We start from the raw sequence: 14940 nt of genomic DNA, 5'->3' as shown, positions 1-14940 counted from the left end.
CTAGTACTTGGGAGACCTCCCAAGTTTGATGCCAGCTTCATCAACTTAGTTGAGAACCTGTTTTAAGATTTAAAAGGGAAGGGGGGCCCTTGAGTATACCTCAGGTAGAATACTCCTGGGTTCTATTAACCAGTAACGTGCGCTCGCGCGCGTGTGCACCTATCACACACACACACACACACACACACACACACACACACACACTCGAAGAGACTTTACAGTAGAGAAAGAATTGAATATCTTCTGATTTTTAAGTAGTTGAATAGTATTTTTTTCCTGTTCATTTTTTTAGATTTAGGATATCTTATAGTATCTCTACTGATACCCTCTTCTGTCTGTATAGAAGGATCTACTTTTGAGGAGTAAGAAGAAAATTCCTTTTTTCTGAGTCTCTTTGGCGAGTTTCAAAATGGGGACATTGTCTTTGGTTTTCCATGGATCAGGTGGTCTCTGTGGTTTTTGTTTGTTTTTATTACTGAGAATTGAACCTAGGGCCTCACACAAGGTAGCAAAGCAGTCTACCACTGAGCTACATCCCTAGCTCCTTTTTAAAATTTGGAAACAGGGTCGCACTAATTTAGACAGGCTAGCTTTGAACTTGTGATCCTCCTATCTTATACTTTGGACAGGTGAGCTCAGTTTTTTAATCTTTTCCTCTCCAAGGATTTTAACCTTCCCTTCTTCTGAATAAGTACACTTCTTTCTATTTTAGTTTCTGAAAATTTTGCCACATTCTCTTGTGCTAATGGCTAATTTTGTTTTCTTTATCAGTGTGGCGTTTTTTTTTTTTTTTGGTGGTGGTACTGGGGATGGAACCCAGGGCCTTTCTACCTCCAGGCTATACTCCCAGGCCTATTTTATATTTTATTTGGAAACAGGATCTCTTAAGCCAGCTGAGGCTGGCTTCGAACCTGCACGATCCTTTTGTCTCAGCCTCCCAAGTGCAGAGATTACAAGTGTGCGCGCCACGCTCGGCTCAGTGTGGCTTTTTTTTAAATAAAATTTTTAGTAATAGGTTTACATTTTGGGAAGGTAAAGTAGCTAAGTATAGATTTTCAATCATTTAATTTTAATTGGGCATTTTGCATTAAAATTCTTTTTTTTTGGGGGGGGCGTGGGGATAGACCATAGGGGCATTCTACCTCCCAGGTACACCCCCAGCCTTGTTTTATTTTTTATTTAGAAACAGTCTTGATAAAGGCCTTGCTATGTTGCTGATGCTGACTTCAAACCTGTAATTTTTCCTCTCCGCCTCCCAAGTTCTGGGATTAAAGGCAAGCATCATCATGCCCAGGTCATAAATTCTTACATACCCACAACTAATCTTTGACTTTGTATGTAGTCTAACTCATTGAATAGAATTCTGAAAGACAACAAACTGGGTCATGAACTTGGTAAAGATGTAAGAGAACCATCCAAGTAAAGAGTCAAATTTTAGTCCTTCTAATTTCTAGCAAGGTAACTATAGAACCTGTTTTTTTCCCCCCAGAAAATAAGTCTTTTGCTGGGTGTGGTGGCGCACGCTTGTAATCCCCGCGCTTGGGAGGCGGAGACAGGAGAATCGTCCAGGTTGGAAGCCAGCTATGCTGGCTTAAGAGACCGTTTCAAAATAAAATATAAAATAGGTCTGGGAGTGTAGCCCGGAGGTAGAAGGGTTCCATCCCCAGTATCACCCCAAAAAAAAAAAAAAAGAAAAGAAAAGAAAAGTCTTTTCCCTACAGTTTGATACTCCTTATGTATGACTAAAAATATGAGTTATTAGCGATTTTTTTGTCTACTTGTAATGATTTACCATGTAATTTCTTTCTTTTTTTGTGTGTGGTACTGGGGATAGAATCCAGGGTCATTTTACCTCTGAGCTACACTTCAGACACAATTCTTGCCTACAGTCCAAGGTAGGATTACAAAAACAGATACAAACATAAAAATCTGAGAAACTTTGCATTGGAATGGTATTAGATCTGAGAACCAATGAAGTTTTTTTTTTTTTTAAAGACTTAGGATGATCAGGTTTCATTGTGGAAATGACTTTTTAAACAGACTCGAAGGCATTCTCTGGGAGAAACAGAGGATTGCTTATTCAGGGGGATGTCAAGGGTGGCAGGTAGGAGGATAGCAGTTCCTATTAGTGTTTCAGAGTTTGCCTGCCTCTCCTTTCCTCTCTGTGTCTCTTTCTGTGTGTGTGTGTGTGTGTGTGTGTGTGTGTGTGTGTGTGTGTGTGTGTGTGTGTTTCTGGATATTTGGGATTAAACCCAGGAGCATTCTACCTCTGAGCTATGCCCTATTTGAATTTTTATTTTGAAACAAGATCTCACTAGGTTGCGGAGGGCCTGAGTTACTCAGTCTGTTGGCAAACCTGCAATCCTCCTGTCTCAGCCTCTGAACTGCTAGGCTTACTAATGTCTTCTCTGGCACCTGGCTTGCAGATCTCTTGAAGGCTACATTTGGTTAATTTTGTTACAGGTAGTAAAATTTATAAAAACATATCAAATGGGTAGTTTAGATATTTTCACGGTTCTTTAAAAGTTTTGATTGTGATAATAATTAAAAATATACTTGTACATATACATTCTTCTGTTTGTGACTAAAAAATCCAAATACTTATAGAGCAATGTATTCTTTCTACATTCAGAATCTTCTGATTTTTGTTTTATTCTTTCATTTTATGTAATTTCTGACTAATTAGTGGGTGGTGACTTACTTACAATTTTAAAACAATATGTTCAATTTTAAAACAATATGTTTTGAAAATTCTGTGATACATAGTGTCATAGAAGTACTTAATGTTTTAAGGAGGAACTCAGTTTCAGAGAGGTGAATTATTTACATGCCTTAGATTATGGACATTATTATTGGTTTTTATCAAGGGCCTTTTCCTCTGCTCCCCTTTACTTGCTCTGTATTTTTTTTTTCTTTTTTTTACGGTACTGGGGATGGAACCCAAGGGCATTCTACCTCTGAGCTACATCTCCAGCCCTATTTTTTATTCTTTATTTTAAAACAGGGTCTCGCTGAGTTGCAAAGGGACTCACTAAGTAGCTGAAGCTGTCCGCAAACGGCGATCCTCCTCAGCCTCCCAAATGCTGGGATCACAAGCGTGCGCCACCATGTACCAGCTCTTGCTCTGTATTTTAATTTTTGTTGTGGAAATTATCAAATACATAAAAGCAGAAAAACAGTATAATGAATCCCCTAACATATGACCAATCTTGTTTTCATTTCCAACACTACAATCCCACACAGCCCAGATTTTAAAGGAAATTGCAAGGCCTCTTTCTGGTTTCATTTGTTTATTCTGTTCTATTCTATTCTTCCCCATTCCCATTTTTCTTCTTCCCCTCCCCCTCCCCCTCCGGCAACCACTTAATATGTTTAATGTTTATCTTTTGGCTAAATGTATACTGTTTTGTGTGCATTAATTTTAATTTTTATGAATCACATAGCTGATTTTATCTTTTTAGGAATTTTTCTCACTCATTACTTTTAAGATCTACCATGTTATATGTACATCTGGTCTGTAGATACCAACTGCTGTATATAGTATTCATAGTGAGCACCTACTATACTTCTCCATTTTCCCAGTTATAGATACCCACATTGCCTCTAACTGTCCTTCTCAACAGATACTGATTCAGTTTATGTGTCCACTTATAAAACTTGGGTTTAGAAGTAAGATAGGAAGTACCACATCATACAGTAAGCAGATCTAATTTTCATAGTCTTGCATGCAGGAATTTGTATCCTCACTACACTTTTCTAATACTTAGAATTTTCCTAATTTCTGTTTTTTTGCCAGGTTAATAGGTATAAATTATCTTTTATTTGCATTTTTCTGAATACAAATTTGAATTTGAGCATCCTTCTGAATGTTCTTTGACCTTTGGGGTTTCTAATATGTAAATTACCTGCACATCTCTTTTACCATTTTTATTTTGGGGCTGTTGTCCTTTTCTTGTGGATTTGTAGGAATTTCTTATGTATTCTAGATATTAAATCACTTAGAGGCTTTAAACATTGAAAATACTGCTCTATCATAACTTTATTAACTACTTCCATGGTATCTTTCGTTGAGCAGAAACCTTACATTTTAATGTGACAAATTTCATTGGATTTTCCCTATTGTTTATACTTATGAAATACAAAAATTTCTGTTCCTATAGTAGATAAAAACTTTTTTTGTTTTCTTCTTTTAACTTTGGTTTTACCTTACATGTATGTGTACACACATGTATGTATGCTTTTGTTTATGTACATATTTTCAACCTGGAATCCCCCATTAGATGTAGTGCATAAAGTGGACATTTCCTTCGATGTTTATATCTTGAGCAGTTTGGCTGTTGCCCATTACTTATATAGCACTGTCTTCATTCTAGCCTAAGTACCTATTTATACCTGGATCTGCCTGGGGGCTTTCTTGTTAAATTTGTTTATATGACTAGCAACCTGAATAGTGATTAAGAACTTTAGCTCTGGCTTTTTTTTTTTTTTTTCTTTTTCCTTTTTTCCTTTGGTACTTTGAATGGAACTCAGGGGAATTCTACCTCTGAGCTACTCCCCCAGCCCTATTTTTAATCTTTACTTTGAAACAGGGTCTCACTAAGTTGCAGAGGGCCTCTCATTAGCTGAGGCTGGCTCCCAACCTGTGATCTTTCAGTCTCGGCCTCCCAAGTACTAGGATTACAAGCATGTGTCACCATGCCTGGCTAGCTCTGGCTTTTACTTATTAGCCAAGTAATCTTGGGCCAGTAATTTAACCATGTATATACCTCAGTTTCCTTTTCTGAATAATGGGAATAATTCTACATATTCCACAAGATTGTCATGAGAATTAAAGATTTCTAAAGTGCCTATTATATAGTAGTAGTTGTTAGTTGTTATAGTTAAATACATTAAACTACTTGTTCTTTTTATTACTATATAAGAACATCAAATATATAAGTATAAGCTATTTGTTCTTTTGATAGACTTTATTACTGTGGCTTTATCAATATTTTATCATTTATGGGAGACTAATTCTTCTTTTCATTGCTACATTTCATTTTTTTTTAAGTTGGCTTAGTAGTTCCTGGGCTTTTATTTTTGGGGTGTGTGTGTGTGTGTGTGTGTGTGTGTGTGTGTGTGTGTGTGTAGTTACTGAGGATTGAACCTAGGGGCATTCTACTTCTGAGCTATACCTATCTTCAGCTCTACCTGTTGATGAGTCTTAGTACTGGCTGAAGATGTCCTCAAACCTGTGGTTCCTCCTGTCTCAGCCTTCCAATTACTGTGATTAAAGGCACATGCCACCACACCTGGGTGTTTTCATTTAAATTTCAGAGCACTTTTCTTCAATATGCTTGTGCTTTCTAGATTGAGATTAGTCTGAAAAAATGCCAAAGAGGTGTTATGATATAGCAAACTGATTATTTTGGGGAGGAAGCTGATAAAAATTGATTGGATCTAATGAGACAAGCCCTACTTGTGAAAATCTTAGTAGCTCTCTTGTTTACTGGCTTGCTGTTCACTTGTTTATAGAATAAAACGCTTGTTTCTCCACTTCCTTATATTGTATTTTTTTTTCACTTTTATTTTTATGCCGTCTCCTTCTGCTTTTTAAAAAATGACTGGCAGCCGGGCGTGGTGGCACACGCTTGTAATCCCCGCGCTTGGGAGGCAGAGACAGGAGGATCGCACAGGTTCGAAGCCAGCCACGCTGGTTTAAGAAACCCTGTTTCCAAATAAAAATATTAGAATAGGTCTGGGAGTGTAGCCTGGAGGTAGAAGGGTTTCCAGGAACCCCAGTACCACCAAAGGTGGTGGTGGTGGTGGGGGGAAGACTTGCAGAAGATAATGAAATTAATATAACTGTTATGTCATTATTTGATGTTGATCCTTTCCATTCTCTTACTATCCTTTTATTTATTTATTTATTTATTTATTTATTTATTTATTATTTAAGTTTTTGGTGGTACTGGGAGTAGAACCCAGACGCTTTCTACCTTGGAGTTATACTCCCAGACCTATTTTTTTTTAATACTTTATTTGGAAACAGGGTCTCACTAAGTTGCTGAGAGTCTCACTATGTAGCTGAGACTGGCTTCGAATCTGTGAGATTCTCCTGTCTCAGCCTCCCAAGTGCTGGGATTACAAGCGTGTACCACCATGCCTGGCCTTATCATCCTTTTAAATTACTACTTTTGTCGGGTGTGTTGGCACACACTTGTAGTCCCAGCATTTGGGAGGCTGAAAAGAAGGATTGCGGTTTGCAGACAGCCTCAGCTACTTAGGCCTTTCACAACTCAGTGAGACCATTTTAAAAAAAAAAATGGGTTGGGGGTGTAGCTCAGAGATAGAATGCCCCTGGGTTCCATCCCCAGTCCTTAAAAAAAAAAACAACCTACTTCCAATCTAATATATTGTGTGCTTTTGTATATATAATGGAGCATTACCTTAATTTTTAAAATATCTTCCAGCATGAAAACTTTTTTTTTTTAAATCAGTGTAATAGTGCTCTTTGAACAGTACCTTTTCATATACCCTAAAGGCTTGAATGAAGTTATGGTGTTTAATTTCTTAGACTCTGTAGAACTTCAAAACTTAAATTGGTGTAATGTGATGGAATTAAGAATGTTGGCTTTTCCTATGCATAGCCTGGGCTCATATCTGTTTTGTCACTTAGGGCTGTGTTACCTTGAACAAGTCACTAAACATCTTTATCAGTTTATGTGTAAAGTGTTTTGCATTTATTTAATATGTGCTGAGAGCTTCTATATATTGTCACTGTATGCTCTAGGGATATAAAAGTTAAAATGAGCAAAACTCATTGCTGTCTTGGGGTTTACTTTATTCTTGGGGGAGTGGCAAATGAATAAGTGAGATTATATCAAAGGTAGCTAAGTGGTATGGAGAAAAATAAAGCCAAAAAGGAGTGCTGGAAGAGGAATACTATTTTATGTAAGGAAGTCATGGAAGGCTTCTCTGATAGATGAGATTTTCAGGGATTTCTAAAGCAGGCCATTTGAATATTTGGGAATAACAAGGAGATACAGAGTGGCTAGGGTAAAGGATGAAAGAGGAGAGAAGCCAAAGATGTCAGAGAGCTACAGGGTTTTATAGGTTGAGTGTTTTTTAATTTTTACTTTGAATATGATGGGGGTCCATGAGAGTGACATGACCTGATTTACCTTCCAAGAGGTAAAGCTACTTTATTAAGAGTAGGCATTGCTAGGGCAAGGAAGGAAGTAGGGAAACTGTTTAGAAGGCAATTGCAGTAAGTCATGGAAGTGCTGAACAGTGATTAGAAACTGGATGTATTTTATAGAAAGTTTTTGTTTGATTCTTATTGAAAATATTCCTGCCTTGACAGTAATACTAAATTGAATATGAATATTTAATATAATTTTGTCTTTGGATTATTAGGCATTTTTATTAGTGAAGTTTCAAGTGTATTAGTACAGAGTACATTTTAAATTTGTAATGCAGTCATTTGCTGTGACTTGCATACTTTTACTTAATCTGGCAATGGTGATAAATACCTCAGTTAATTTATTAAGCAAGGAATCAGTTTTCTTATGAATAAAATTTTAAGCTGTAGTTTGTAAAGTATGTATATATTTAATCTTTTAAAACTTTACTTATTAACCCGGGCATGGTAGCGCACGCTTGTAATCCCAGCATTTGGGAGGCTAAGACAGGAGGATCCAGGTTTGCAGACGGCCTCAGCTACTTAGGCCCTTTGCAACTCAGTGAGGCCGTTTCAAAATAAAGAATAAAATACAGAGCTGGGAGTGTAGCTCAGTGGTACAATGCTCCTGGCATCCACCTCCAGTACTGCCAAACAAAAACAAAAACAAAAACAAAAAAAACACCAAAAACTATAATCTAATGTTATACCAGTATGAGCCACAGGGAGAGTGATATAATAAATTGAGTAAAGGAATTACTTATAATTGAGTCTTCAAAGTAACTTTTAAATAGAATCATGTATCAAATTAATATTATCAAAATAACTTATGTTGCCTACTTTACTTTTTCCAGGAACATCATTTACAGCGAGCTATTTCAGCACAGCAAGTGTTTAGAGAAAAAAAAGAGAGCATGGTCATTCCTGTGCCTGAGGCAGAGAGCAACGTCAACTATTACAATCGCTTGTACAAAGGAGAGTTTAAACAGCCCAAACAGTTCATTCATATACAGCGTAAGTTTGTTAATTTGTTGTTTTGTGTTTGTAATTTAAATTTATCAACCAGTAGAAATATTTTCTTTTGCCTAGAGATTTTAATTTTTCTCTTCATAAACACTAATTCATAGAAATGTTAAGCATTAGAGATATAAGTTCCTCTGTGCCTATGTAACTTGATCATCTTGAGTTTAAGTAGCATTTGGGACATTTGATGTTTAGACAGTTAAAAGGTGGTGGGTTACTATACGCTAATGAAATTTATTTTTAAAGGCTCAGTAGCCACAATGCTCAGGAGTTAAAATTAAATCTTGTGACATTTTTTAGAAATAGACCCCATACTTGTAGCTTCATTTGTTTTTATATAGAATTTTGTCTAATTCTGCCTCCTTAATACTTGTTTTTCCACCTATTGTTACTAAATTGATCAACATCTCTAGTCTTGAAACTATTGTAATAATCTCCTAACTCTAATATTTACTATTGTCTCTAATATCCTTACCCTCTTTTACTCTATCTATCAAAGTCGGCCTGCATTAGATTAGTCTTCCTTAATTATCAGTTCGGTCAGATTTTGCTGTTGATTAAAACCCTACTGTTCTTTATTGTCTATAGTAGGAGTTTTCAGCTGCTGTACACAGTTGCTAAGGTCTTTATATCTTGTCAGATTAAAAAAAAATTGAGTAATTTGTTAAAATAGAGATTACAGAGCTCTACTTTAGGCCTAACTAAAGTTTTTACCTCTGCAAACTGGTGATACATATTTTTAAACAATTTCCCAGGTAATTCTGAATTGTCACCAGATTTAAGACTGGCTTAAGATCAGCTTTTTCATAGATTCTGGGATGTACATTTTTGGTTTTTCACCTTTAAAATGAGATTGAATCTTAAATTGCTGTTGTCTAGAATAGAAGATGTGTTCTGCATTTATTTCTTCTGCTCGAGACTGCCAACCCAAGACCACTTGAAAGTCTGCTTTTTGGGTTTCATTCCTTTATTTTGGAACCAATATTATCTTTAATTCAAGCTGTATACTTGCTGGGAGCTCAGCTCAGAAGGAGATTGTTTTCGTTCTCCGTCCACTTAAGGACAAGTTGAGAAGCTGAGTTCTTTACTATCTCTTTTTGCATAGCTGGTTGATTTCTTTATCATATGCTGAGAGTATAACATTACTCGAGAATATTTTTTTCTATTAAACTTATTAATATTAAAGACTCAAGCATAAAGCTTTTCTTTTTATGGTACATATAATGGTTTGTCTTATTACTCATAATTGATGTCAGTTTAGATTTGATAAAATGTAATAATAGTCAAGTTCTCTAATATAAATTTGTTTTTTGCCTTCTTTACCTTCATTTTCTGTTGCCCTTCCCCTCCCTTTGTGCCATAGGGACTACTGAAAATTTCTCACATATGCTTTACTTCATATTTCACACTTCCTTGCATGTGCTTTTGAAGCCTTTTCACTTTCCTATAGCTTATTTAAAACCTAACCCTTATGAAGCTTACCCTGACTTTTCTTTTTCTACCTGTCTACTTATCACAGCATCTTGAACATACTTCTTTTATAGGATTCACCCCACTTGATTGCAGTTATTCATAACCATTCTTTCTCTGTTTTAGACGGTGAACTCCTTGAAGGCAGGGATTCTTTTTTAAAGTGCTGGGCTTATAGATACTTAATAAATGTTATGTTTGTTGACTGATTAATACTTTTTAAATGGCCTTAAAAAGCCCTTTGGTGGTCTCATTTTCCAGAGGCTTTTTTCCCAGAGAATCCAATAAAAACACAAATGCAAAACATATTTGTTTTATTTTCTCTGTATTCTTTAATTTTGCATTCCACTAGCTTATTGAATTGTGTTTACTTTTCTATCCATTAGGAGGGACCACAACTTTACATAATTGAAATTTTAAGGATTTCTCTTAAGTCAAAGCATCTTTTGTTTTGCATTTTAATAACAATAGCAGGGCCATTTGTAATAATCTTGTGTCTTGCCTCATTTTACTTTATTTTAAAAAATGGAATAAAAATAGAAAAGTGAGCCGGGCGTGGTGGTGCACGTTTGTAATCCCAGCATTCGGGAGGCTGAGACCTGAGGATCACGGTTCGTGGACAGCTACTTAGTGAGGTCCTCTGCAACTCAGTGAGACCCTGTTTCAAATAATAAAGAATAAAAAATAGGGCAGGGGGTATAGCTCGGAGGCCAAATGCCCCTGGGTTCTATCCCCATACCAGCAAAAAAAAGTATTTTAACGATATCATTTTTTCTTATTTATCAGCATATACTAAATTTCATGTAATATACTGTACATATAGTTTTTATTCTGCCTTTTCTACTTAACTTTAAGTTTCTCAGATATATATATATATATATATATATCTCTGAGAAACTTAATATGTATACATATTATACATATGTATACATATGTATACATATTATACATATTATATTATATATGTATACAGCCTCTTTTTTGGGGGGGGTGGTACTGGGGTTCCTGGAAGCCCTTCTCCCTCTGGGCTACACTCCCAGACTTTTTATTTATTTATTTGGAAACAGGGTCTCTTAAGCCAGCGAGGTTGGCTCTGAACCTGCGCGATCTTCCCGTCTCTGCCTCCCAAGCACAAGCGTGTGCCACCACGCCCGGTTTATAGCCTCTTATTTTAACTAAGTAAGTTTTCATCAAATGAATACTCCGAATTTGATTTTTATATGCCCATTGTTAGACTTAAAGTTACATGTACTAAATTTTGAACTCCTATTTTTATCCCATTTTAAGTGAACATATTAAAATTTTTATCATGACTTTTTGTCAACTTCTTAAATATAAGGAATTTTAGAAAGTATCACTTTAGCATTTTTCTTTTCTCTTTTTAATAAAAGATTTGAAAGAATCCTAATTTGCCTGGCTGGGAAAGTAAAGAAAACATGAAACTGTCATACTGGGTGGGATTGTTTTTGCTTATCACATTTCCTGTTTGGGTTTTGACAAAAACCTCCTCACGTAGGATTTGTTTGTTTTGTTTTATGGTATTGCGGATTGAATTTAGGAGTCTCCTACCTTTGAGCTACACCATCAGCCCTCCTTTTTTAAAAATTATGAAATAGGATCTTGCTAAGTTGTGGAGAGCCTTACTATGTTCCTGAGGCTGGCCTTAAACCTGCAATCCTATCTACTTCTGAAGTACTACGATTACAGAAATGTGCCACCACACCTGGCTGTTAATTGGTGTTTTTTTTTTTTTTCTTTGTTGTTTGTTTTTTGCAGTTCTGGGGATTGAATCCAGCAGCATTCTACCTCCGAGCTACACCCCCAGCTCTATTTTTTGTTCTTTATTTTTGAAACAGGGTCTATGTTTTTGAGGTCTCACTAAGCCGAGGCTGGCCACAAAACTGTGATCCTCCCATCTCAGCCTCCCAAGTACTGGAATTATAAAGTGACCATCACCATGCCTGGCTCTATTACTTAATTTTAATAATTTCTAATCCATCATCCTTGCTGCCACTATTTTGTCTACCCATTTAAAAAAATTTTAATAACTCTGTTGCATATAAGATAAAACTTAGCATCTATGTATTTCGTGTAAGTTTCTCCTTTTTATTTATTTAGTTTTTTATGGTACTGAGGATGGAACCCAGGGATGTTCTACCTCGGACCTACACTTCCATCCCTATGTCATATTTTTACTTTGAAATGGGATCTCACTAAGTTGTGGAGGACCTTGCTAAGTTGCTGAGGCTAGCTATGAATCTGTCTCAGCCTCCCAAGTATTGGGATTATAGGTGTGCACCACCACACCCAGCTTAAGGTCCTTCTTTGTGCCTCTAACCATGTTCCCCTATGTGTTCTTCCACTGTGACACTAGCCTTATCAAATGACTGTGTAAGGGTTCTTTTCTTCCTCTACATTTTAAACTCCTGGGCTCTATCTCATTCACTTTAGTGAATTCACCTAGTATCGTCTCAGACTATATTCTCAATATTCTTTTTTGCCCCTAATTTCTCTAACCCTTCACACTTTAAGCTTCAATAATAATGAGCTCTTGGCAGCTCTTTGACTTATGCTTTAGTTTCTCATGTCTTCACATAGCCTTTTATTTCTATACTTGTTAAACTACAACTTGCTCCCAGCATTACCTTCAGGAGCTTTTTCTTGATTCCTCCCAACAGAATTCTTAGCACTGTTTGCTTCAAAGCCTTCTCTGTAATTTGCATATGTCATTATGACACTGACTACGTTTGATTGTGATAGTTTGCCTTCTAAAGCCTCCCTAGCTATAAAACTCATTGGAAGCTAAGATTTCTTTTTTAATTTCACTGCCTACTACAGTACCATGCGATTATATATGTAATTAAATATATATTGATAAATGAATGAACTAATGAATTTATGATTAAAGATAAAAGCATACACATCATGGCATCTTTTAGACATAACTTTTGTGGTACTTAAAGTAATACATAGTCAAATATTAAGGCTAAAATTCTAAGTACACACGGTGAAAATGAGAGACCTATGTGACATCCAAATTAGAAATTAAAAGGTGAACTCTCTTATTCAACATTCTTTTAAAGCAAAAGAATTGAGAGTGTAATCTCATTTGTCTGGTATCGGTAAACCATATCATTAAAAGTGTAAGATAAACATTTTTATTTCTTCCTTTTCTTTCCAGTGCCAGTTTTCTGTAGCTTCTTTATTGATATTCTGGGAACTCATTTAATACTACTACATTCTTATATTTTCTTGTAAAAACATCAGTAGATATGTGTTAAGAAATCAAGAAATTTTTACTAGGTTGGAAGCATCTTGAAGGCACATAATCTCTGATGTTCCAAGATATTCAAACTCTTATTCAGACTAGTTTTGTGTACTGCATGCAGAAAACACTACCTCTGTTTTACTTGTTATTATACACATTTATTTTGGGAATATCAATTCACATGTTATAATTTTTTCATTCCTTTTGAATTTAGTAACCACATTAAATTTAGGACCCAAACATTTCTCCTTAAGGAAATCTTTGCTTTGGGTAAATTGTTTAGCTTCCCATTACCCCCTTTTGGTGCTTTTATATATGTGTGTTTTTTGCTGGGGATTGAACCCAAGGCCATTCACCACCAACTACACCCCTACTACACCCCAGCCCTGTTTTATTATTTTTTTAAATTTGGAAATAAGATCTTGCTAAGTTGTTAAAAATCTCGCAAGATTACTGACACTGGCTTCTAACCTCTGATTCTCCTATCTCAGCCTCCTGATTACAGGGATTACAGGCATGCACCACCATGCCTGGCTCACATTGCACCCCTCCCCTTTTTGCTGAATTGAGGATGGAACCCAGGGGCATTCTACCTTGGTGCTACACCCCCAGGCCCATTTTTTATTCTTTTTCTGGAAATGGGTCTCACTAAGTTGCAGAAGGACTCACTAAGTAGCCGAGACTGCAAACTGCAATCCTCCTGTCTCAGCCTCCCACATATTGGGATTACAAGTGTGCACCACCACCCAGCTTTTACCCCTTTTAAATTTATTTTTATTTTATTTATTTTGTGGCACTGGGTATTGAACCCAGAGGCATTTTACCTCTGAACTAAACCACCAGCCAGATTTTCTTATTTGGAAACAGTTTCACTAAGTTGCAGAGGGCCTTACTAAATTGTTGAGGCTGGCTTCCAACTTACAGTCCTCCTTTCTTAGCCTCCCAAGTACTAGGATTACAAGTGAGCGCCACCATGCCTGGCTATCCCCTTTTTAAGTGTGCATGGACACTATACTTTAGTATACTTGAAGCTGACTCCTCAATCTGACGAAGCTGATTGTTGTCACGTCTATATTGGAAAAGAGGAAAAATTATACTTTGTTTTGCTGTTTTTAGCAACAGTGAAATACATTCTAGCCTCACATCTAACTTTAGTCCCAATGTCCTTGAAGTGTCCTTTTATATTTCTTCCATCAAGGAAAACAAAAAATGATCATAGATAATGTGCCCTGGAGCGAGAGCAAACATGGTTTGATTAAAAAGAGTTGGGAAGGATCCAAATACCTTTTGTTTGGAGTTATAAAAGATCCCAAACAAATGATGAACATTGTGTATCCTATAAAACTTCTTGGTGGAATGATGCATTTTAGGAATATTTTCTTGTAAAAACGTCAGTGGATATGTGTTAAATCAAATTGAGCTAGGTGGATGGTGGCACACACTTGCAATCCCTGTTCTTGGGAGGCTGAGACAGGATCACAGGTTTGCAGCCAGCCTCAACTACTTAGTGAGGCCCTCCACAACTTAGTGAGACCCTTTTTCAAGAAATAAAGAATAAAAGATAGGGCTATAGGTGTAGCACGAAGATAGAAGCTTCTGAGATCAATCCCCAGTACTGCAAAAAAATAAAAAAATAAAAAAATAAAAAAAATTAAAAAATCAAATTGAGCACAGATTCCATGAAATGACATCAGACCGAAAAAAATAGCACAACTGCAGGAGCAGTTTGTGTCCGATTTGTAGAGAATACCTTCTAGGTGAAATTGGATTCCAGGTGGAGCTGATTAGGGGTGACTAAAAGGACAGTGGTCATGGCCAGACCTTGGGGCCAACCCACTCTCAGATCAGCTGGCTCCAAAGGATCATCTCAGATTATACAGAACTTGTCACCACCGCCTATTTTGGACAAAACTGTGAGTGGGCACTGAAGTGGAAGTGGTAGAGCAGTATCTGAGTAGATGCTGATCAAGGCAGGAGGAGGAGCCTTAATACTGGAAGATGTTACATAGTAAAGTGA

At 36.4% G+C, this 14940-nt stretch overlaps 1 protein-coding gene across 1 annotated transcript in view; it reads left to right on the top strand.

The window, feature by feature from the left end:
- Nucleotides 1-14940, top strand: part of EPC2 (enhancer of polycomb homolog 2) — a gene marked incomplete at both ends in the record, with an annotated part of 136360 nt that overhangs the window by 36132 nt on the left and 85288 nt on the right. Inside the window, one exon of the mRNA XM_080719980.1 lies at nt 8017-8176. Coding sequence (XP_080576106.1) covers nt 8017-8176 — 160 coding nt within the window. The remainder of the gene's footprint in view (nt 1-8016; nt 8177-14940) is intronic.

The sequence above is a fragment of the Muscardinus avellanarius genome (assembly GCF_963383645.1).
Source record: "Muscardinus avellanarius genome assembly, chromosome: 2".
Taxonomy (NCBI): domain Eukaryota; kingdom Metazoa; phylum Chordata; class Mammalia; order Rodentia; family Gliridae; genus Muscardinus; species Muscardinus avellanarius.
The sequence above is the reverse complement of the archived record's forward strand: the minus strand, read 5'-3'. Positions and strand labels throughout refer to the sequence as shown.